At 34.3% G+C, this 26,666-nt stretch overlaps 1 protein-coding gene across 1 annotated transcript in view; it reads left to right on the top strand.

Moving 5' to 3' along the window:
- LOC128990245 (uncharacterized) overlaps positions 1–26,666 on the top strand; it is a 52,669-nt gene that overhangs the window by 21,681 nt on the left and 4,322 nt on the right. The window contains exons 11-15 of the mRNA XM_054412553.1: positions 14,539–14,653; positions 15,247–15,400; positions 22,131–22,276; positions 25,812–26,015; positions 26,460–26,600. Coding sequence (XP_054268528.1) covers positions 14,539–14,653; positions 15,247–15,400; positions 22,131–22,276; positions 25,812–26,015; positions 26,460–26,600 — 760 coding nt within the window. The remainder of the gene's footprint in view (positions 1–14,538; positions 14,654–15,246; positions 15,401–22,130; positions 22,277–25,811; positions 26,016–26,459; positions 26,601–26,666) is intronic.

The raw sequence follows: 26,666 nt of genomic DNA, 5'->3' as shown, positions 1-26,666 counted from the left end.
TTCCATAAACTGTGACCCATCACTGGAACGCTTTTTCTTGTAATAGTGAAATTTATTGTTTACATCTTCCGTTATGTTTGGAATGGAATTGTATGTTGTAAAGTCCAGAAGGGTGACCTCCCATATTTTATCTTGTTGTAAATGTAAAGCAGGAAATAGAGTTGTCCGTAGACTTGATGTTTTTCCATCAATCGCCACTGTATATGATGACATCTTAAAGCATACTAACACTTGTCGCTAGAAACTCTAAACATAAATGACCACAGACAAGTGTATTGAAGTTTTGCATCCTATCATAGTTATACAAAATTTCATCCGCTCCAATAAAATATTTTTGAAGCTCTAGAGGTGGAGGAAGATTTCCAAAACTATCAAAGTAGTAAACTTTATTTTTAAGTTTCTTATAACAAACCCAGTGAGTCCCCGGACCACTTGATGCATCTAGATTAACTATACCCGTTTCATTTTTCCATATTTTCTTCGGTAGTCCATCTCTCATGAAAACACCTCTGAAGAATGGGATTTTCAAACATGTTGCATACATGATTAAATCTTCATTTGACAGAGCAATATTCGGTATAACTAGTTTGTTTTCGTTATTTCTTATGCATGATTGTAAGGTTTCAGGTATAACCCTTTTCCAGATTTTATCATGGTCCACACTGATGTATTTTTTGATGTTTTTTTTTTCTTATTGCATCTTTTTTTCTTTATAGTTCCACCACGTTTTGTAGTAACCTTTCGACTTTTTTTCCGATGTTTCCTTCCACCTCCTATTGCTGTTTTTGCTTTCATGGCAGTCGTTACAGCTAAAGCTGCAGCTCGCTCACCAATACTTGAATCCCCCGCCTTCACTCTATCCCAGGCTTTCTCAGCCAAAATCCTGTCAGCAACAGTCCTGTTAAACGAATCCGAATATTTTGAATAAGCTATATCGTGGTCTTTACAGGCTTTATCTAGTTTATTTATTCCGGGGTCCCCTCGTGTCAATCTTTCTTTCAGTTTAGTTCCAGGACCACAATACTGATATCCACCAGGTAAATGAAGCTCCACAGGTAACGAGTCAATCCCTGTATTAATCAGTCTTCCAATTGGGATCTTGCGGAGAAGAGATTCACTTGCTGTTATAATTGTAGAAGCTAAACCACCTCCTTTCTTGTGAGTGACCTGTCTACAACTGACCATTATAATATGTTGTCTTTCCTTATATGTGTTACCATAAAGTTTTCAGTAGAGACCAAGTCACGACTGAATGATCTGTGAAAGTGTACTAATTTATATATCCTTGATTTCTAAGTTCTTGAGTTAAAGCAATAATTTCATTATCAACCCCCGTGTGTCCTGCTTGCTTGGCTTCATGAAGTAAACGCATCCTATCAACCAGTTTATTAATATCATTATAATAAATTATATTAGTATTATATGCATTTTTCATTGATATACCGCGTCCAGACTTAGTATTCCGTGGTGGAAATAACTTCACAATAATCTTTTCATATTTTTTTGATTTGTTACGGTATACTGGAGCAAGCGAAGAATACCCTTTTCGATGAGCATTTGTTGCTTTCATAATCTTTTTAAAATCTGCAAGATCCTTGGAAGTGTATTTTGTTGGATCTGTTTTAAAAATTAGCTCAAAAAGGCCTGGTGTGCCAGAGTAAGTCTTTCCTTTGATTGTGAGGTTGTCATTACCACCAGTAGATATTACACTGTTACCAATCATTATTTTGTTATTTTCAACTCTAGCACCGTATACATGACATTTTCTCATTGGATGCTTTCCTTCCAACATTTTCATAATATACTTTCTTGTTAAAACTCCTTTTTCACCTATATCTGAAGCTATTGCACTGACATTTGAAATAGAATTATCCACAAACACACGTGTTGCTTCTTCGTCTACATCATTTGACTCACTTTCACCATTTATCTCTTCATCTTCATCATTTTTGGTGCTATTTTCTTCAGGTATATCATTGTCTGTTACATTGCTACTATTGGTATCATCTTCATCATCATAATCAGTTTCTGATTTTTCTTCTTCTTTTATATGCCTGCTATCACTTGGTAGAAGTGATATCAATTCATCATTTTTCGGAATTTGTCTTTCAAATTTTCTTGAAATTTCCTTAATAGGATTCATTACCGGTTTGAAAGTTGTTTCTAAGTATCGTTCTCTTTCCTGAATTCCTAACTTCAAATCACGTGACTTTTTCCTTATAGAATCACTAAGAAACTTTATTTTCTCGACTAAGTCTTCTCGATTGTCCATGTTAACTTCGTAAAGGTTAGTATGTAAATGAAATCAAATCAATCTCATACCATGATATATTGGTCAAACCCTATTCTGTATCGGCCTTGTTGAAGTGGATGATCTTTGCTGATAACTAGGAAACCATACTGTTCACTCCATGCTTGACAACAGCATTCCTTAAATTTGGAAAACGTCATATCACAGCCAATATGGTCATTGTAAATGTGTTTTAGGTTCATATCATCTTGTTTGAAAATCACAATCAAGTTAACATTGTCTCGAATTAATTGTTTGGGAATTTTACTATACGTCTGTCCAATATATATCGAGTCAATGTGGTTATGTCTTCCCATGGCGAAATAACTTGATATTGATTTGTGATTTTCAGATGAAACATCATCAAATATAAAAACTGAGTATGGTTTAGCCTTGTTTGGCGCAACAACAGAGTTACTTGAACTAAATCTAAAATATCCAATTCCATCAGCGTCACTTAGGATCTTTTCTAGTAACTGGTATTTTGGTTGCTCTAATGATTTTGAAAATATATAGACATTGTTGAAGTGCAAACCATTTGCCTGGGTTAAAAGATTGAAAACAACATTAGTTTTACCACAATTTGACGGGCCTGATATTATACACCTAATTGAGTCAGGTAGTAAACATCCATGTCTACTGAATTTTGATGATTTTAAATTATCAACTGTCAAATCGTCAATGTTAAGAACATTCAGTTTCTTTTCATGTTGCATTATTCTAAAACTCATTTTTATTTAACTGTGTACATAGCTAGAACACCTGCGAAAGAATAATTTAAACTCTCATATCAAGTCCTTTTTAGACACCCAAGAATCATGTGATTTGTCGAATCCAACGAACGTATACTTTATCTTTCTTTCTTTTTAATATTTTTTCTATGAGATAGATATTCCCAATATTCGACTTCAACAATTCATGGCCATAGAAACTACCTTGAAGTATTTCACCTTTATTATCTTTAAGAATGTATGTCTCTGGAATTGTAGGCTGTACTCTATAAATATTGAAGACCTCATTAGTCCAATTTGGCAAATATCCTTTTGTAAACACGTTTTTGTATTTGCTAATTCTAACTTTATCACCAGGTAAAAACTTCTTTGGAGGTAACTTTTCTTGAGTCGGTGCAGTGTTTTTTTTTATTCTTTTCATGACAACATCTTCATTTTCCTTATTCACTTCAATAGGTTTCATTCCTATAGTCCTATGAAATTTGTTGTTATAAGTGTTGATAAGGTCTGCATACATAGTTTCCTTTCAGAGAAAACCGTTTGAACATTAGCGTTTTTAGCGTTCTATTAAATCTTTCAACGATTGCTGCTTTCATCTCACTTTTTGTTGAATAATGGTTGATCTTATAGCGATTCATGAGGTTTGAAAATGTTTTGTTGAAGAACTCCTTTCCATCATCAGTTTGTAAGTGAATCATTTTGACACAGCTCGATTTTATTAATTTTTCCATAGCACTTGCTACTGTTTCCCCTCTTTTATCTTTTAATGGAGCTGCTAATGCCACCTTTGTAAAACAGTTTATTAAAGTTAATATGTATTTATAGTTCCTATTTACTTTGCTGTATGATTTCATTTCAACGAGATCCGCTTGATACAAATCATTTACACCTTTTAATACAGTATTCCGTCTAGGATAATACCTCCTTGCAGGTTTGTGAAGCTCATTTACAATTGCTCGTTTTGTATGATTCATATTTTTTACCGTTATCTCCTTTACTGTTTGACGACTATAACAATACTGTAAGCAAGCTCAAATGTTCGTTGTAATTATATCACTCTTCTATGGAAATATCAATTGCATTAACGAAGTGAGTAGTGTCCATATGGCAGAGTGTGAATACCATCTTGTAATATAACACGTTTATCATCATATGGAGAAAGCGATTTCTTGGTTTCTCTAACACTAAACAGTTGATGGTTGAAACTTCGGATATTGTTGAACGTTGCAGTGTAAGTAATATGTTCTTCCAAACAAAGTTTGTAATTTGCAAAAGTAATGTTTTTCTTTACAAATGAATTTTTTATTCCTTTTGCTTTCTTGATACAGTTCAGTTCTTCAAATTCAATAGCATACATCTTTGAAGCCAAAGCAATTATTTCTTTAAGCAGATTACCATTCGCTTCATCCTTAAACTTTCCTATTACCTTTTTATTTTGATTGTCATACAGTAGATGTGTTTTGGGATAATCTGAAAAGTCGAAGTCATTATTGTAAGGAAATACTTTTAAATCATAGTACATGTCATCTGTTTTAATCCAATAAATATATGAGTCTGTATCCATGTAGCAAATTCCTATATTATCTCTTCCGAAATATTTCACCATTTTGTTGTAATGAAATTCATACATTAGGGTTTTTGATATATCCAAAATACTCATTCCTACATACAAAGGTCTATCCATTTTAATACTAGTTTTATCCATGCATACTGCTACTAAATTTTCATTGATTATGATGGATGTATTAAAGTTTGGTTTTGCTGCAAGTTTTTCTAACTTTCTTGCATCGGTCACCAATTTAACATTTTTATGTTTCCTCTTGTTTTCAAGAGTCTTTCCAAATATAGCGTTATTCATTAATTTATAGAAGTCTTTTTCAAATGTAGAGTTTGCTTTTGTTCTCCTTGAAGTATTTGAATCAATGTATGGCTTCAACCAGCAAGACTGTTTGAACTGAATAGCTCTATGTATTTTTGAAACCTTAAGTCCTAATTGTATTGCCTGTTGTATAATCAAGTAATGCGCTACATATTTTGTTTTGTTGCATAAAGTAGTCATAAGCTTTTTGTGTTTTTTCCCAGGGGGTGTCTCTGATCGCGGTAGTAAAGGTAAATCATAGTGATGATCATGTAAGGCCTCGTTGTATTCAATATCACACTCTAAAAAGTAACCCACCTCACCATCAGGTTGTATTTGCAGAATATCACCTATATTGCAGGGGTCAACCCATTTAAATTCACCATATGGTAGTGGCTTGGACATCGCCCATCCATATAAGTTATTGGCATCAAAGTAACCTAGAAATATAGACTCTTCATTTGGATTATAATCGGCTAAATACTTATTATTCGCCTTTACTCTTCTAGTGATACTTTGGGTTATACCACCTCGAATTCCAGATTCAATCATCAATAACATATCAATATCAGTCAAGAGCTGAAGGTTGCATTTGGTTTGTTTTAACATGGCCTGCCATGCTAATCCAGGTGCTGTACAGTAATAAAGTGGATCAAGACCATAAGCCTTAAAACATGTATTCCGAAACTCCTCCATTATGTCACATAACAAAGTCACATCTAATGAAACATAAAAATCATTGTATTCCCCCAAATTTTTAAATTTCATTTCTTCCCAAACACGGCATGCATGTTGATAATCACTGGGATCAATATCCTCCTCTGTAAGCTTACTATAAAATTTTTCAATGGGTGGTAATGACGTTTCATTAAATCGTTCAAGAGAATCAATGTAATCATAACAAAACACACCTTTTCTTATTACTAAATCAAGTTTATCCTCAGGAACTAGTTTTCTGGTCTCAACCAAATTACTTCTCTGAAGATTTTCCGTAAGTTTCTGTAAGCTGCAGGACATAAATTTATATGAATCGATAAATTTTAGTTTCATTTTTCCAACTTTTTTGCTGAAGCTTATAAAATTCTCATTTGTTGTTGCTAGGACATCAATCGATCCGCTATCTCTTCCAAGCTCAGGAATGATCATGTGGGAATCATATTTCTGTAGATTATGTAGCACTACAGGAATGAATTTTGGTAGCTTATAATTAATATTACACGAATTACATGCAGGGCCCCTGTATTCCCCGGTTAAATGGTCATGATCTTTTACCTTCGGATTTAATTCTGTAAAAATTTGATCACAAATATAACAGTGAGCTGCAGCCTCGTGTATCGCTTGTTGATAATCTGTTAACTCTTCCATTGGAATGATATGACTGTACAGTATTTCTACTTTTGCTGCAATATCATAAAGCTCATCGATAAAGTGTTTAGCTACATTTTCACCTCTGTATATCTTGGGTTTGGATGTTAGATCATAGTATTCCAATTGATCATCAGTTAGAGTGGATTTTAACATTAAAGCATAACTATTAGGTTCATGCTTTTGGTATTTAAATCGAGACCCTGCATTATTTACATCATCAACCGATATTAAGGTTGCTTCGAAATCAGCATACAAAACTATTGGTATTCGATATTGATGACTTACTTTATTAAACATTAAATTGGCTCTATCATGTAAGGGTAGATCTATTCTAACTTCTTGATGTTTACCACAGATTCTCATGTGCTCGGACAACCAATTGACTCCAAGTCTATTATTTGATCTACTTACATAGCAGAGGCATCGTTTGCACACAATTAAGGCGTGTTTATTTTTCCTACGAAGCTGACGAGCAACAAGACGGTTAAAATCTTTGATGTATACATAATGAGAGACATCTCCATCCTTAAGTAATAATAAATCAGAATGATCTCTAAGCTCAGTATTTACAATTTTTAAAGGATAAACATTTTGCCTGTCATCCAATCCAAAAACGTTTACTGACACCCCAACATTGCATTTCTCAAACTTGACAATATCTTTCAAGCTAACAGGATAGTTAACACCACTGAAATTATATTTGTTGGATAAACTGGAAAACTTGTTTATATTTTTAGGATGAAAATTTGGTTGATCGTGGATGAACTTTGTTAACATGGCGTATTTGAAACATTCATTATCTTGATTTTGAACATTAATACAAGATTTGGTGTCTGAAATCTTTTTAGGGAGTGGAATGTAACTACTTCCTCTATCTCCATAGCCTTGTTTATGAACTCTCACATCCATTGAGTTTACTTGCGATAATGACCACCCTGAACCTCTAGATTCATGTTCTAATAACTTGATTATAAGTTCTTGAAAACACTCCTGAACAACATCTTCTAGATTTGTAGTTTTAATTATAGATCTACTCCTTGCAATAAATCCTCTAATAGATGTTTCCCCATCAATATTTGTAAATGTTGCATCCAATAAAATGTTAAATTTTACACAGTTCAATCGTTTCAACTCATTTTTTAAAGTGTTAACTATTACTGTTTGACTATTAGTTAAGAATGTTTCGATCTGGTAATTGTTTACATTTCTAATTCTGTAGTGTCTTACAACAACCCCATCAAGTGATTCAGCGTAAGTTTCAATAACCGTAAGTTTAATAATATTTGTATGCTCTGATTGATTTATACATATATCTTGTCTTTCCTTAGTTTTCAATTCACAGCCAGTCTTCTCTTTCTCATTAGAACTACTTGCTGATATATTGTTTGTGTTTATCATTGCATTATTAGGGTATTTAGTGGAACATGACATCTCATCTTCATCAATTTGCATAGGTTCTTGTACTTCTTCAATATTACGATGTAATTCTTTATGATTATCAAAAAGGATATAATCCTCAAATAACTCTCCACATACAATACAGAGATAACTAGAATGGGCTGGACCAATATAACTGTTTGTACTCGAACATGTCTTACTATTTAGGTCGTTATCAATTTGCATAGGCTCTTGTGCCTCTTGATTGCTATGATATAGCTCATTATGAAAATCAAAGAGGACACGATCCTCAATCAACACTCCACATACATTACAAAGATAACTCGAATGAGCTGGACCAATATAACTGTCTATACCCGAACATGCCTTACTATTTAGGTCTTCATCATTTGTGATTGGCTCTTTTGCATCTTCATTGCTATGATATAGCTCATTGTGAAAATCAAATAGGACACGATCCTCAATCCATACTCCACATACATTACAAAGAAGATAACTAGAATTTTCCAATTCATGGTGATTATGGGAAGAACGTACTAAATTATTTTCATGTTTATGGGGGTGCATTAAATCTATATGTGCAATCAACAGCCATTCATCATCGAAATTGATACCACACTCCGGACAGATATTCATTATTCACGAATGATAGTCTCCATCGAAGTGACCTTACATAGCATCATACCTCTATTTATAATAACCACCCCTCTCTCGTTTTTACCCCCCCCAAACCTCCCCCCTCCCCCATTCCAGTAGGTTGTTATGACAAATAAACGATTATATCAACCAGGCTGTAATATCTTCGTAAAAGTTTTGTAACACATAGTGGTAATATAATTTGCAATGAATGATAAACACATGAAAAAAACTGTTTCGACCTAATTGGGTCTCATCAGGTGTGAGGTAGGCAGAAAACATATGATTGTATAAGTTCAATCAGCTGTTTCAAAAAGCCACTCACACGACAGTTTTTTTGTGTTTTTTTTTATTTTTTTATTTTTTTTTATTTTATATATTTTTTGTTAGAAGAAATCGACAGTGTATATGATCCAAATCTAAACGAATTCGAATCGCTTTGTAAGACTGTTATATTTCAAAGTTTTTTCAGTACAATTTTCTGGTACTATCATTACTTTTGGTAATGTTAAAATAATTATCTTCTTTTCTGCTTCTAATTTCATTTCTCTTTTACCATTAAATTCCAATACTTTGTAAGCCAATCTTTTGTTTAGTTTGTGAATCTTAATTTTGATTCCATCTTTTTGACTCTTTGTGTGGTGATTTGTCATTTTCAAAACTCCAATTGTTTTTTCTAATTCTTGAATTTTGTTCTTCATTTTAGTCTCGTTTTCTTGTTGTTTATTCAGAAGGAAGTCCAATTTGGTAGATATTTCTTGATTTGCCAATTTTAGATCTCTGATTTCTTTTTGCTTGTGGGCCGAATTAATGTTTGATTCCAGACATTCTTTTTTGTCTTCTTTTTTTAAATGAAGAGAACAGAAAAGTGTGTCAGTCAGATTTGAACACCTCTCCCCTCTTCTAGGTTTTTTTACAAAAACATACCTACACTGATTTTTGGATTTCCGGGAAATTAAAATTGATTTTCTTGGAGGATCACCGTTTTCTTCATCATCGGAAATAAATTCCTTGCTTAGCACACGTTTCTTTGCCAGCTTCTTTTCTAGCTTCCCATCTTCATGTTTTTTTTCACTCTCCGTTTCATTTAGTTTGTTAACAGACGTGGATTCTACGGCGTTTTCATCAGTTTTCTTCTCGGATTCTGTTTCTGCCACCGCTTCCTCAACCATAAGTGCCAATAAGTCATTTACCGATGTTGTTGTTTCGTTTTCGTTATCGCTTAAATGCAAATCTTTCTCTAGTAGACTTTTTCCTTTATTGTTGTCAAAGCTTGTTTTAATTTTATTTTTAGTTGGAGCTAGTACGGGTCGTGGCATTGTTGATTTCCTTAGACAAGGATCATCCATCTTGCTGTGACTGGAACCAAAAACGGAATAATTGCAAGACAACATCTCTCACTTAATATACCCTAACCCCCTCCCTACCTTTATGCTTGCTCATCACTAATGATAATAAATCTTTAAATGTATACCAAAAAGTAGGTCAAGGTCACGCATTTGGTAAAAAAATAAAACCCCGAATGAGGTGGATCCGTTAAGCAACCGCTTCCTCATTCGGGGTTATCAGTGTGCTTGACCATGTCTAGTATTAATATTAATATTCTTATCATTGTATAAAATAAAAAAAAGGTGCACCTTAAAAAAAAATTATGAAACATTATACAAGCTGACATGATCAAGCTCACTAATAGGAATGATAGGAATCAGGAATAAGGGAAGTTAAATATTTTTATCAACACAAATTTATATTTAGAAATGAATTAATATTTATTTAAGTGTAAAATTTAAATGATAATTTTAAAGATTGTAAGCGTAAATCATAAAAATAATTCTAATAAAAATAATTTTTAAACTAGCCTCTAGGGCTTTGTTCCTCTTGGTTAATTGTGAGAAATCAGTTTAAAGGTTTGTTTAGTAGTTATTGATTAAATAGTTTTAAATGTAATTGTTTTAATATAGTTTATTTTAAAATCTTGCTAAAAGTCTCTGGTCATACCCGCTTTTACAGCATTGTTCCTCAGTACCAATGGCAAGAATTTTAAGTGTTAGTAATTTAATAAATAGCTTATATTTTATGAAAATTAAAAAGAAAATTGAAAAAAGATTGAATATACTTTGTTTTTGGAATCTTTCCAAAAGTCTCTGGTCATAACCGCCTCTAGGGCATCATTCTTCTGGACTAATGACAAAGATTCTAAGTGTTAACCTGTCAGTTAATAATTAATAATAAATCAAATAAGTTAAATGATATTGTAAGTAATCCATCTTAGAATCTTGCAGCTCGCAAAAATAAGTTAAATAATTTTGAAAGTATTTCGCCTTAGAATCTTGCTGCAAGTCTCTGGTCATACCCGCCTCTAGGACATCGTTCCTCTGGACTATTGACAAGATTTCTAAGTGTTAACAGTTAATAATTAATAATAAATAAAAAAAGTTAAGTAATTTTGAAAGTATTTCGCCTTAGAACCTTGCTGTAAGTCTCTGGTCATACCCGCCTCTAGGGCTTCGTAACTCTGGACTATTGACAAGATTTCTAGGTGTTACAGTTAATAATTAATAATAAATATTTAAAAGTTCAATAATTGTTAAAATAGTTCATCTTAGAATCTAGCTGCAAGTCTCTGGTCATACAAGCCTCTAGGGCTTCGTAACTCTGGACTATTGACAAGATTTCTAAGTGTTAACAGTTAATAATTAATAATAAATATTTAAAAGTTAAATAATTTTGAAATTAGTTCGCCTTAGAACCTTGCTGCAAGTCTCTGGTCATACCCGCCTCTAGGGCTTGGTAACTCTGGACTAATGACAAGATTTCTAAGTGTTTACAGTTAATAATTAATAATAAATAAAAAAAAGTTAAATCATTTTGAAAGTAGTTCATCTTTAAACCTTGCTGCAAGTCTCTGGTCATACCCGCCTCTAGGGCTTCGTAATTCTGGACTATTGACAAGATTTCCAAGTGTTAACAGTTAATAATTAATAATAAATATTTAAAACTTCAATAATTGTTAAAATAGTTCATCTTAGAACCTTGCTGCAAGTCTCTGGTCATACCCGCCTCTAGGGCTTCGTAACTCTGGACTATTAACAAGATTTCTAAGTGTTTACAGTTAATAATTAATAATAAATAAAAAAAAGTTAAATAATTTTGAAAGTAGTTCGCCTTAGAACCTTGCTGCAAGTCTCTGGTCATACCCGCCTCTGGGGCTTCGTAACTCTGGACTATTGACAAGATTTCTAAGTGATTAGAGTTAATAATTAATAATATGTATTTAAAAGTTCAATAATTGTTAAAATAGTTCATCTTAGAATCTTGCTGCAAGTCTCTGGTCATACCCGCCTCTAGGGCTTCGTAACTCTGGACTATTGACAAGATTTCTAAGTGTTTACAGTTAATAATTAATAATAAATATTTAAAAGTTCAATAATTGTTAAAATAGTTCATCTTAGAATCTTGCTGCAAGTCTCTGGTTATACCCGCCTCTGGGGCTTCGTAACTCTGGACTATTGAGAAGATTTCTAAGTGTTTACAGTTAATAATTAATAATAAGTATTTAAAAGTTCAATAATTGTTCAAATAGTTCATCTTAGAATCTTGCTGCAAGTCTCTGGTCATACCCGCCTCTAGGGCTTCGTAACTCTGGACTATTGACAAGATTTCTAAGTGTTTACAGTTAATAATTAATAATAAATATTTAAAAGTTCAATAATTGTTAAAATAGTTCATCTTAGAACCTTGCTGCAAGTCTCTGGTCATACCCGCCTCTAGGGCTTCGTAACTCTGGACTATTAACAAGATTTCTAAGTGTTTACAGTTAATAATTAAAAATAAATAAAAAAAGTTAAATAATTTTGAAAGTAGTTCATCTTAGATCCTTGCTGCAAGTCTCTGGTCATACCCGCCTCTGGGGCTTCGTAACTCTGGACTATTGACAAGATTTCTAAGTGTTTACAGTTAATAATTAATAATAAGTATTTAAAAGTTCAATAATTGTTAAAATAGTTCATCTTAGAATCTTGCTGCAAGTCTCTGGTCATACCCGCCTCTAGGGCTTCGTAACTCTGGACTATTGACAAGATTTCTTATTGTTTACAGTTAATAATTAATAATAAATATTTAAAAGTTCAATAATTGTTAAAATAGTTCATCTTAGAACCTTGCTGCAAGTCTCTGGTCATACCCGCCTCTGGGGCTTCGTAACTCTGGACTATTGACAAGATTTCTAAGTGTTTACAGTTAATAATTAATAATAAGTATTTAAAAGTTCAATAATTGTTAAAATAGTTCATCTTAGAATCTTGCTGCAAGTCTCTGGTCATACCCGCCTCTAGGGCTTCGTAACTCTGGACTATTAACAAGATTTCTAAGTGTTTACAGTTAATAATTAATAATAAGTAAAAAAAAAGTTAAATAATTTTGAAAGTAGTTCATCTTAGAACCTTGCTGCAAGTCTCTGGTCATACCCGCCTCTGGGGCTTCGTAACTCTGGACTATTGACAAGATTTCTAAGTGTTTAGAGTTAATAATTAATAATAAGTATTTAAAAGTTCAATAATTGTTAAAAAAGTTCATCTTAGAATCTTGCTGCAAGTCTCTGGTCATACCCGCCTCTAGGGCTTCGTAACTCTGGACTATTGACAAGATTTCTAAGTGTTTACAGTTAATAATTAATAATAAATATTTAAAAGTTCAATAATTGTTAAAATAGTTCATCTTAGAACCTTGCTGCAAGTCTCTGGTCATACCCGCCTCTGGGGCTTCGTAACTCTGGACTATTGACAAGATTTCTAAGTGTTAACAGTTAATAATTAATAATTAATAAAAAAAAGTTAAATAATTTTGAAAGTAGTTCGTCTTAGAACCTTGCTGCAAGTCTCTGGTCATATCCGCCTCTGGGGCTTCGTAACTCTGGACTATTGACAAGATTTCTAAGTGTTTACAGTTAATAATTAATAATAAATATTTAAAAGTTCAATAATTGTTAAAATATTTCATCTTAGAATCTTGCTGCAAGTCTCTGGTCATACCAGCCTCTGGGGCTTCGTAACTCTGGACTATTAGCAAGGATTCTAAGGGATAGTAGTAATGTAAAAATTGATTGTTAGTACCCAAGCACCCCATGCTGCCCTTAGTAAGTCATGCTGTTAAGTGTGCAGTTCGTGGTAGCTACTCTGTCTTTTATCCCTGTGGGACGGCTTCTGATTGGTCAACGGCTGGCCAATCAGAAGCTTGCTTATGAAACGTAATTATAAAACTACTTCAATGCAATATAATGTTGAAGAATATAACATTGTTATAAAACTTTGAGTAAAAATGGTTGAGATGAAAGCAAAGATTAATTTGCACATCTTTATCTTCATATATAGACTTACTGATTACTCCGATGTTTATAATAATTGAAAATTATTAAAAGTAAATCTAACGATTGATTGATTTAAAAATCACCAACAGAAATATTTGAAAACTTTAACTACTTAGCATTTAATAACCAAGTGTTACAATAATATAAATAATCATTGATAGAATGTCTTACCTCATAATAATGTTCACAAAAGAAACGTTAACAATTGTTGTAAAACTGTTTAGAAATGTTATGTGTTAAACAACGTTTAGCTACAAGAGCAATGTTTCTACTTTGATGCACAGCGAGCAACTGATGATCAATAATCCATTGATGACGACGAGCTGGAGCCGTGAGTGAATGAATGACCGCCGTGAGAATGCTGACCACTCGGCGGCGGTGTATCGCATGTCGGTTCCGGGAAGGCACGGGCAAGTGGCACTTGATCTACAGCCACCAAGCGCCGCGCTCTCGGTAACCAGAATGATTATTTTCCCTCATCATCCACAAAATTAAGTTTATGATAAGTTAAGTTCATATAGACATTTTATTGAAGAATAATATAATCTTTCTACACCTTAAACAAATAAAGTACCAATACTTCCACAAACTTTTCCAATTTAAAAACTGCTGAGTCATGCAATTTAAAATCTGCAATTCAGAATTTTAAAAACTGCTGAGTCATGGACCCAGGGGTGACCAAAGCCCCCTACTGCAGTGGTAAGTGGTGACAATCTAAAGCCATGTTTACACGAGGCCAGGCAGGTTACCTGCCTAAAGTGTATTCAAGTTACCTGAGTCAAGCAGCCTGACCTCCAATGGCTTCTTGTAAACACAGCTTTTGTACAAAAATGTTACAACAGTTAAAGAAGTGTTTATTCTGACTAATTATTATCTCAGCTTACTTTTTCAGTCATTTGCATTTTCCGGAGTCCTGGAGCTAGAACTACCCTCTGCAGTCAATGTTGATAACACAGGGCTACAAAACTTCAACTCTGCAGCCGTACAGAAATTTACTACATATTTTTGTAAGTACTTATACAATTTTAATTTGATTCAGGATGAATTTAAAAGTATTCTGGATAGTAACCCAGATTAAGGTAATAGTAAATTTTCCATTTTTTCCCACTGCTATTGGCGATTGAGCAATAGGCACAGAAGTGTGATGCAACTCAACTGTTTAGCATTATTTTTTAACTTTGGGTTTTGTTGTATGTAAAAAAGTATTCACTGATCTCTACATATTGCCAAACCGTTAGAGGGTTTGGTCATGACATGAAATCTATGTTCTGATTGTTCTGCTGACAAGAGGTTTCTTGGAAGGGATTACCATCAAAGCCAGCATAGACTGCTCAGTAAGAGATAATTGTTGATATTGATTAAATTAAATGATTTCATCTTTTATTTTTGACGTGCTCTAATATAATTGCAATTGTTCGATGACCAAATAAAGAAACTTGAATCTTGATAGCTGGTAAAATTCTCAAAGGACTTGTGTTACAGTATACAAATTACAGTATTTATTTCCATTTTTCCTATGCACCCTATTAAGAGAAAACAGGATGGATTGCTTTCTAACCTTGCCTAAGGATATGAACATTTCTTTATCATGAATCCGCAGCTTCAATGGTGGACAACCAGTGCTCTTTTGGATCCACAACTTACACAGGAGGTCAAAGTCCAGGAACTGTGTCAAATATTGTCTCTCCAGCTGTTCATCTGTACCTGGTCATAGATTACACTTATGACTATCTAGATGCCATCAGAATAGCTAGGTAAGCGTGCACATCAGAATTTTATTAACAATGGTTTTATTGGCTCCATTCTCTGTTCTTTTAAAAGTTTATAAATCATAAACATTAATGTTGTTTTCCAACAGTTACCTGACAAAGTGGTCTTCCTTGCACTGATTATAGCACAGAAAGTATAGCTAACTGCTGCATTTATTTACTTTTGCCGCACTCATTTTACTTTTTCCACACTAATTTTTTTTGTCGCACTCCAGTTTTCCAACCAAACAACACATAACAGTATGGTTTTATTAGGCACATACATAAATAACTATTTGTTAACTAGGGTGAGAAGTGGCACTTTGCTGCACATGAGAGAAACGTTTACGCAAGAGCCGCAGGCGAGTGTGGAAAGCTTCTCCAGTGCAGCAAAGGCCCTTGGCACTTGCGTTACAAATTATATTTTTCCTACAGTTACTATAGTATAAGCCAGGGGTGCCCACAGGGGGGTTTGATGTCGCAAAATGCGACATCAGAAATTTATTTGGGGGGGATTTTATGATTTTGGGGGGGATTCAAGCCAGTGGTTGGTTAAAAGCACATAAAAGATTAATCAGATAATTTTTACGACCTCCTTAATTTATTACTGGGGTAATTATGCAATCAAAATCCCGTTTGACATTTTATCTTGATTAATAAATCATTTTATAATTGTTATAAAATATATAGATACTTTTATGTGGATTTCCACTTTCTGACTCGTATCATGTTTGACAGTGAGAACAACTCCATGCCAACTGCTGTCAAAGGATTATGGTTCGCTAATTAAATTGTATCTGCAATTTGAGTTTGTTTTTACCTTTCATTATGAACTCATTCTCAAATATTCTCATTGCCTTGAGGACCTATTGATGGGTTTTTAGGTTTGTTTATTATAATATATACTTGATTCATAAAAAACCAGTATTATGATAATGATAATCATTTTGCTATTTTTACAACATGAACAACAACATGAAAGCTTGTGATAATATTTTGGCTCTCCCAAATAATTATGCCTGGGTCATTTATTCATTGGAAGAAATTGAAATACAGTACTGTGACAATTTAATTAAGGTGTTTGATAGGCTATGTGTTTACGTTAACTTCAAGAATTGAAACACATGATTCTGGATTAATTAAATTGTATTTGTTATTGTCTTTTCTTGAATCTAGAAAGAGCTTCAAACAAATTTTACTAGTCTTAGAATAGATTTATTATTATTTTTTACGCCACACTACACTATTTTGACGAACTTCACATGCAAGGATTTAGTCCAGAAAACAGCTGTTTGTCACCAGCTTAATCAAACGGGGTTTCATACAGTAGGCCTACTACTGTACTGTAATGAGTTTTGCCGGACACCAATCAGCTGATTATACTGTATTTGGGTGGCAATGAGTGGTTATAACAAAAACATAACCTCTCTTAGAGGTTATGACTAGTGATTTTTAGTCCTTTATTGGTGGTAATATATAGGTATTTGAACGGATTTAGTAGTATGTCGTAAACTATCGTACGTCACTCGTCCAAAATGTGTTGGCAGGACTCGTATAAAAAAACCACTACTCGACTTCGTCTCGCACAGGATTCAGGACAAGTAACGTAATATACTATTTTACCACACTATGATGTTTTAAACTGTTTTACATATAGGTACATTAATTGGTGGCTGAAAGTTACGTTTTGCAGGCCATGCCAGCTGTCATCGTCATTCAGGGATCGAGCAGGATTTTACATCCCTAGGGCCGCAAAATCAACTGCCCGCTTACTTTCTTAAAACATTAATGCATATTAAATACACAATCAGTATCCATAGCATTGCAATAGAGTTGTTTTATTGTCACCGCTGCCTAGCGACTATTTATTATTATTTTTGCTGATTCCTCAAATAATTTATTCACATGACCTTAAAGTTGTAGTTGTGTTGACTATATCGTGTGCAGTGCATTATCATTGAGGTGAATTAGTGGTAATAGGGTATAGTGTGGTGAATAATAGCGTTCGTACCACGGACTGAAATTTTGCAGTTCTCGATCGTTTTAAGTCCTCGACTTCATATCGAACTTAATCTTGAATTATTCTCCCAAGTGGAGGTGTTTAGGGATAATCTAAGCAAAACTACGACGAAAAACGAATTTAAACTATAAAATAATCAAATGTAATTCTCATTATGTTTTCATGACAAGGAACAATATTGGAGACAAAACAGACAGCTGATAGTAAATAAACATTCACATCATCTGTAGTATGACTATTACAAATAACAAAAGGCAGTCATTTTCAACACTTTCCCTTATTTGCATAGTCATTCCGAGAGTCCAAGATTTTCTCGCAGAACTTGAAGTCTTGGTCGAGGTATAGGCTTCGTCAGTATATCTGCTAGTTGATATTCTGAACCGATGTGCTTTACAGACAGCATACCTATATTTATCCTGTCTCGAATGAACAGGTACTTCCGCTGAATATGTTTTGTACGAAAGTGAAACTCGGGGTTTTCACAGAGTTTTCTTGCTGATTCGTTGTCAACTTTCAGGATAGGAACAGCAGACAATCCTATAAGTTCTTTGAACAAACGAGCAATCCAGATTGTTTCTTTTGAACCAAGATTAGCTGCAATGATTTCAGCTTCACAAGTTGAGTCCGCAACTAACTCCTGTCGACGACTAAGCCAAGTGATAGCTGCACCCGCGTATTTAATAATAACTCCACTTGTTGAACGCATTGTAGTTGGACAACCAGCAAAGTCCGCGTCACTATAGCACTCCAGTAGACGTGTTTTATGTTTGGATTGGTACACTAGCTTCTGGTCCACAGTGCCGGTCAAATAGCGTATAACACGCTTTGCTCTTGTGACATCATCTTGTGTAGGATTTTCTAAGTGACGTGATAGAACACTTACACTAAATGCAATGTCAAAACGAGTACCACGAGCAACATAAAGTAGGGCTCCAACTGTCGATCGGTATGGAAAATCGGAGGCTTTCCCTGGTGTTTGAGCAGTGAGCTTCTCTATGGGAGTAAGTACTGGCTTGCATCCTTCCATGTTCAATCGAGAAATGATCTTCTTGATATACGCTGATTGGCAGACCAATATATCACCATCACTTTGAGAAATTTCGAGTCCGAGAAAGTGTGACACTTCTTTAGCAACAATTTCAAATTGTGAACGAAGTTGTCCAATAAATAAGTCCATTTCAGTCTGACTAGTCGCTGCGACTAATCCGTCATCAACATAGAGTGCAACGATGATTTTTCCAGCAGGGGTAGGACAAATGTAGACGCAGGGATCTTGACGGCTCTGTCGAAATCTAAGCCTTTCATGAAGTCGTCAAAGCGTTTATTCCAGCATCGAGGTGCCTGTTTCAGGCCGTATAAGCTGCGTTTGAGACAACAAACACGTTTTGTCCCATCTGAATATCCTTCAGGCTGCTTCATAAAAATCTCTTCTTTAACGTCTCCGTACAAGAACGCAGTTGAGACGTCAAACTGCCGTAGAACCATCTTCTCAACAGCTGCGATGGACAATATTGATCGAACGACCTCCAGACGAGCAACCAGGCTGAAGGTTTCGGCATAATCAATACCAGGTCTTTGCGCACACCCTTTGATGACCAATCTCGCTCGATATTTGTCAACACTTCCATCAGGATTGCGCTTCATTCGGTAGACCCACTTGTTGTTGATAGTCTTCTTTCCCGGAGGGAGTTCGGTTAATTCCCATGCACCGTGTTTATGCATGGACCCCATTTCTTTGTCCATTGCTGTTTTCCATTCAGCACTATCTTCTGAACTGATGGCTTCGTCAGCTTTCCATTTAGAACACTGGCGAATCCAATGACCTTTCCCCGAACAGTATTTGCACGAAGTGTCACCTTTTGGTTTCCTATTCTTCTGACCACCGCTGTTTGTGGCACTAAGAATGTCACCAGCTTTTGACGTAGGAGCAACATTACGCTCATGAAGGATCAATGCAGATGAAACATCTTCAAGTTTCTTGCTCTCGTTTGCCTTCATAAGTAAGTAGCTAGACTTGAACGATTCAAAACGCTTTGGCAAAATGTGTAACACTTTTGACACAAACAGGAGCTCAAGAAAATCTTCGACTGTTTGGATGTTACGCGTTTTGAGGCCAGCTGCAAATTCACGGTTTTGATTCTTCAATCTTGAAAGCACGGTCGGGGCATCCTCGGTATCATCCCATTCCATACTGAAGAAATCCAAACACTGACGAAACAACTGATCTTCTGCCTTGTTATCAAACTGCTCGATCAAAATGTCCCACGCTTCCTTAGCTGATAATCTTCCGGAAATACGTTGATGTAGATCATCACTAACGCACTGAGAAATAACTATTTTTGCCTGAGTCGTGGATTTGTTGAATTTCTGAAGTTCTTCCTTTTCGGCTTTAGTCGGAGGCTCAGAGAGGGTAGGCTTTTCTCTCTTTCCCTCGACGATATCAACCGCGTCGAACAACTCTAGAACGTCCAACACTCGATCTTTCCACGTCGGCCAATCTTCTGCTCCTTTCAATGGTTTTATACCTTTCACGTATTCCATTTGTAGAGCTGGACGAACTCGATCGAAAGATATACCAAAAAAATAATACTCTTGAGACAGAAAAATACGTAAGAATAAATTGTTCTTACCGTGTACGTAGTAGACTAGATTTCCCAACACTGTTATGTACTTAAAACGATGCTGGCAACCATAACCTCTTGAATTATTCTCCCAAGTGGAGGTGTTTAGGGATAATCTAAGCAAAACTACGACGAAAAACGAATTTAAACTATAAAATAATCAAATGTAATTCTCATTAATGTTTTCATGACAAGGAACAATATTGGAGACAAAACAGACAGCTGATAGTAAATAAACATTCACATCATCTGTAGTATGACTATTACAAATAACAAAAGGCAGGCATTTTCAACACTTAAAACTATCTCGAACCAGCAAAACCTCATTTTTGGCCCTAGGCACAAAATATACTATTAAGTTTAGGCCTAGTAATATTTTTGAGACTGAAAATGTTACACTTATTTAAAAAGGACCAAACTCAGAAGTGGATTAAAGGGCAATTTAGAAAATATATTAAACTTTTTGACATAACTTTAAGTACTTTCTCCCCTACAATTTAATATGGTAAAAGAATTTTTTATGTAAAAACCCTGATCCCAAAAACGTGGTTTTCGAAGTGATGTGTTTGTCTGTCTGTATGTGTGTATATGTGTATGTATGGTACAGAGCTACAGACCACGCCTGTGGTCTGAGTCCGATTTTGATGAAATTTGGTATTTTAGGTACCAATCCATGATCTCTCCAGAGGTTTTTTTTTCATTTTGGATTTTTAATAGTGATAACCCAATAAAATAATGGATGAATACAATTTTTTCAGAATTGGCCCGAACGATTTTAATTAAAAATTAACATGTTATACTCTTTGACTATGACAAAAATTGTATAAAACCCTCTATGCCGTAAAAATTATGGTTCAAAAGTTATTGCAACTTTTGTGATTTTCCCTTTTAAAACCTATTAATTAATTGAAAATTGGATTAAAAAAAACTACATGGCCAATTTTGATTCAAATTGTGTGCATGTTAAAAATCCAACTCATTTAAATTAAAACTAAACTAACAAATAGTTTGCTACTAGAGTTTTAAAGCAAAATTGTCAATTTAAATTGGGTTAAAAGTTTGATTCAAACGCTTAAATTCCCATAAATTTAAAGAAGTGTCGGGGGCACCCCTTCCCTCTCCGCATTATAAACATAACTATGGGTTAGTCCCCAAACCTTCCGGCATGGGTTAAACAACGAATTTGGGGGGGATTCTGCGACGTGAGCTTTGGGGGGGATGGGCACCCCTGGATAAGCATATAAAATATTAGTCTTTCAAACACTATACAACACGTTTTTAGGTTAGGTTAAATCCTAACGTTGAACGAAATGGAAAACGCTATAGTAGTATCTTTGTGTTGCCAACCTATTTCCAAGCGTATACGGATTACGTGCCTAATAAAAGCACACTTTTTTGTGTTGTTTGGTTGGAATACTGGAGTGTGGAAAAAAAGAGTCCGGCAAAAGTAAGTAAATGCAGCAATTAGCAACTTTCTATACTATAATCAGTGTAAGGAAGCCCACTTTGTCAGGTGACTGTAGAGATAAACATAATTTGTGTGTTGCAGTGGACGAAAACACATTGCTAACTTCAAATACATATTAAAATACAATCCTTGCAATTCTAAACATATTGTCATGTTGAAAGTATTTTTCCTTATTAAACACATTTAAATTTGTTTTTTTTTAACACCAGAGCATAAATTTGTCTTATATATGTTTTCTAAAATTTGCATATCCCAGCAGTATATGAAATAGTTTATTTAAACACATTTCCAATTAAAGGAAAGTTACACCTTGGTAATGTATACCTTTGTCTATTCACAATATAAATAGCACTGAGTAAATGAGTGGTTTTGTTAGATCCTTCAAGGGACACTAAAATTGAACTTCAAATAATTTTATGCTAAAAAAAAGAATTTTTCAAATTTATGAATACATCAATCTAACTTGCAATAAATAGCCAATTTAATATACTCCGTGTAATAGTTTAGTACTTTCATCCAAATTTAATCAAAATTGGAAAATACATACTGATACATTGTGTCTATGAACAATTTCCAAGTAAAAACTAAAATATCAAAGTAAAAATTTAATAAATATTTTGCTTTCAGCCAGCTTGCAGAAAAGTTGGAAGTGAGTCGTTTTACAGGAAATATTTCTATAATCAATGCTAAAGATGCTTCTGTAGCTGTCAACAGCACCAACGATGTCCTTCAGATGTATGCTAACTTTACCAGGAACAACTACTACATGAGTAGTAAGTAGTGAAATACATGATATTTAAATGTTATATTATTTTAATCTTGGAGAATTTTATCTCACTCTTTTAGTTTTTAATAAATCCGAATACCTGTTCAGATACTTTTAATTGTTTCACTATTACTGGGAGCTTTAACATTTTTGTGGAAGGTAAAAGTCCAAACCCTGATCTTGTCATTACAAAACGTCAACTTTAGAAAGTATCTTAATAATTTGGTAGCTAAATCAAAATTATTGGAACCTGAGACAAGAATCAACCTCACTTGGGATTGAACCAACAACCTTGATATATGAAGGCAGACACTATAACCTCTGACCCTGAAAATTTGTTGGTATATTGTTACAATAATTTCACAGTAGCAATCTCACTGTATTAAGTTTCCAATTTAAGAGGGTTCTACCCGGTCAATTCAAAATGGCAGCTAAACATGCTAATGTTTTTAAGCCTCTATGGTACAAGCTCTCAACACTCTAAAACTAATTTGATTCCAATGATTGTGTACTTTTTGTGCTCTTAACATATCAGAGCTTGCAATGGATGGGGATAAATTAATGTTCAACTATTATTTAGAACTAGCAGAGGACCCGTCCTTCGTACGGGGTTGGCATATAAGTTTAAAATGCTTATTGCAGTTATACTCAAGCTTTGCGTTTGCAATGGGGGAGGGCAAAGTTTGATAAAATTTGCTTCTTTGAATTGACGGTATACTATGGTATTACACATCTACCATAGCCATAATGTTCTACCACTTCACCTAAACAATAAAGAAAAATAAATTATTACAAATTCACAAAAAATCTCAAATTATTCAAGACATTAAAAACATAAACAAAACTGGTAACAATTCTACTTTGACAGTTCTCATTGTGTATCACAGTTTTTTTTGCTGCTTAGTTCAAATTAGCTGTTTACATAAATGCAAAAATATTATAGTAACCCCTATAGTAATATTATAGTGCACCCTGTTGGTAAATCTTATAATTTTTTAATGCTTTTGTATATCATAGAACCAACTTTTTTAGTTGAAACAGCTGACTAAATTCTTTAATTCCCTTTAAATATGAATACTCATAAGGCCTCATAACATGTGGAACTACAGAGCCACTGGGGTGGAGCCCGAAAGGATTTTTGAGAAAAGAATATGCCTATATGTTAATCGGGAATGTGAGCTATCACCATGCCAAATTTCAGCCCAATCCGTACAGTGGTTTATGCGTGATTGAACTTCAAACAAACAAACAAACAAACACACAAACTTTCACATCTATCTATCTATCTATATATTAATAGGCAAGCATGTTTCTTTAAAACCTTTTTTCTCAGCTCGTGTGCATCGTAGGGAAAATCTACGCATACCGTTAGAAAGCTATTTTCCTGTAGGTGTGCAGAATCCCTTTATAAATTAAAATAGGCTCAAAGATAAGCACAAAAAATGAGTTTAAAAATTTGAAAAAATTGACATGGATCATATGGGTTGCCATGCTGGTGACGAAATAACAACGAAATATAAACAGAAAATCAAAACAAATGGAAGAAACTCCAATCACATGTTTTATTTACAGTGTGTGGTGAAAATAGAGAAATCTGTACATTACATATTTTTGGTCGAGTTTCGACCACTGGACGACCTCTAGTCTATATATTAATAGGCAAGCATGTTTCTTTAAAACCTTTTTTCTCAGCTCGTGTGCATCGCAGGGGAAATCTACGCATACTGTTAGAAAGATATTTGCCTGTAGATGTGCAGAATCCCTTTATAAATTAAAATAGGCTAAAAAATAAGCACAAAAAACGAATTTGAAAACTTCAAAAAATTAACATGGACCAACTGGGTTGCCATGATGGTGACGAAATAACAACAAAATGTAAACAGAAAATCAAAACAAATGGAAGAAATCCCAATCACATGTTTTATTTACAGTGTGGGGGGAAAATAGAGAAGTCTGTACATTAATTATTTTTGGTCGAGTTTCGACCACAGGACGACCACTAGTATATATATAATACGCTAAGCCGATTTTTGTAAACAGAACTCCTCCCTCATTTTTGGACCGATTTTGATGATTAAAGTGTCAAACAAATGGCCCTAATCTGTAGTTTTGCAAAGTGTTTTTAGATTTTTGATATCTTTATTTGTTTGGGCAGGATTTTCCATCAAAGTTGGGTTTTCTCCCATAAGATTAACATGGGGGAATCTAAATATTTAATTGGAAACTTTGTCTCCACTAATTTGAGAGAACGGCTGGGCGTAGAAACTTGGTAGAGGGGTCCAAAGAAAGGTCTTGGTCTGTAGATGAGTTATCAAAAGAAAAACGAAGTAAATTCGCTTAGGGCTCTGTCCCAGAAGCCTTTAAAGACCCATCCACAGATTTGTTTACATTTTGGCCATGTGGATAATTTTTAATGAAACAGCTGTTAATTTTAATATTGTATTTTAAACAACACACATTTATTGGGAGTTAGAATTGTCCAAAAGAAGTATTTTCAATGTTATTTTCTGATTTTAAAATTGATTTTCTTCTGTATCATATCATTTGCATTATTTGTTGCCAATGAAGCCGCACGACTATATAATTGAGGAGGCCCCTAACAGTTCAAGAATAAAATCCAACTTTACTTCAAGTATATTCCACTACACCTAACATTCTGTAGAGAGATTATATTGACAACTTTATGTAATTGATAAGGCTGAGACAACTAACTGACATCTCCCATGTCAAGGAATTCCAGCTTTAACAGTAACCCCACAACCAATTTCTCAAAACATTGCTAGAGAAATGTGCATAGGCAAATTTTGTGTGTGATTCATAGGCACAGAAGTACGATATGAACTGACACGACGTGACGAAGGAAAACTCAAACTTACACTGTAACGGATACCTCTGTTTGAAGTTAGAACGTGTCTTCCCAACAAACAGATATTTTTTTCAAATAAAATCCTAGATTAATCTGCATTACACTGATGGAATCACGGAAGTGTTTAACTACAAAAGATCCACCAATACGATTTTAATACTGGTACCTATAAAGGTTCTTCCAAAGGAAGAGATACCAGATAAGACTAATAGTATGGGAAATATTTTATTCATTGAATGATAAACCATATTTTGGTAACTAACGCAATTAATATCATTATTGTTTTTACACTTATTAATCTTTAAACAATGCTAAATGCTCAAAATATGTATAATTTCACTCAATTTATTGCAGCAGATGAATTAGCGTACGCCTTGAAAGTAACCGTCGATTTCGACGGGTTTCACCTAGTTTATAATATTAGTAAGATTTTAAATCACATGTGAAAAAGACTAATTTACAGATTTTCTAAATGATTTTCTAAATACTTAAAGAAACCATTACGAAGTTTCAGTTACCAGGACATACCTAGTTTGGATCTTTGTGAATATTTTACAGTTTATTTAAACTCGATAAACACTTTAATAATGTCACGAGGTTCTTTTTTGTAGGAACATGTTTACGTGGTAACTAGCCAGCGGGTGGAACCCTCTTAATACTTATACTTTGCACCCAGGTCAGAGAGGGTTTGATTTGGCACGTATTGTACGAGACGTCGGAGACATGTTGCGGCTGCGGCTAGACTGGGACAAACAACTCAACACTCCGGGTGGACCTGCCAGTGTTGTGTTGATTGTACCTTCCACATCAGCCACTGTCAACGACAACGACAAGAACTACATCTACAACAGGCTGGCCGACCTCAGAAACTCTGTGCCAGGTTGGTAAACTAAACAATGCACACAGTACGGCAGTGTTGCCACCTTTGGTTAGGGAAACATGGGAACAGACCTCCAACAAAATCAGGACAAGGACAGCTGGCAGCACTGCAGTACAGTAACTTTGGTAACGTGACTTTAAAAAGTGCTGTAAATACATCACGTTTCCAAATATTTGCAAAAGAATTTCTGCTAAAAACAGTGAAAGACTGTTGGAAACATGTTGACAAAACTAAAAAAGTTTTTTGGCTTGTTGTAAGCTTTTGATTAAAGCACACGTTGAAAATTCCAGTGTAACTAACAGGGCTTTATATAACAAATACTTGGGTAAGTTTGCTAACAATAAAAGTTCATTATACAGAGGGATACATGTGGGAAATTTAATGATCAAAAGTTACATTCCAGAATAATCAATACACATACTTATATTTAGTGATTGTTGGCAGATGCAAGATGGATGTTTTTAAACCCAGGATCCAAGGACAAATTTGCTTCATATGTACAAGATTCTTCTAAGGACATTCTCACACTTACTCTGACTGATATTCCGACATCCGTTGACGCTGTTGTTGCTCGCTTGAAACAAGGTAAATCTTATCGGTTGAATAATAATTAAATACAATTTAGAGCTACTTTCAGATCGAAGGTACACA

Source organism: Macrosteles quadrilineatus, unplaced genomic scaffold (assembly GCF_028750875.1).
Source record: "Macrosteles quadrilineatus isolate MER2022 unplaced genomic scaffold, UCM_ALF_1.0 Scaffold_3__2_contigs__length_128488019, whole genome shotgun sequence".
NCBI lineage: Eukaryota > Metazoa > Arthropoda > Insecta > Hemiptera > Cicadellidae > Macrosteles > Macrosteles quadrilineatus.
This window is presented reverse-complemented; position numbering and strand designations above follow the sequence as displayed.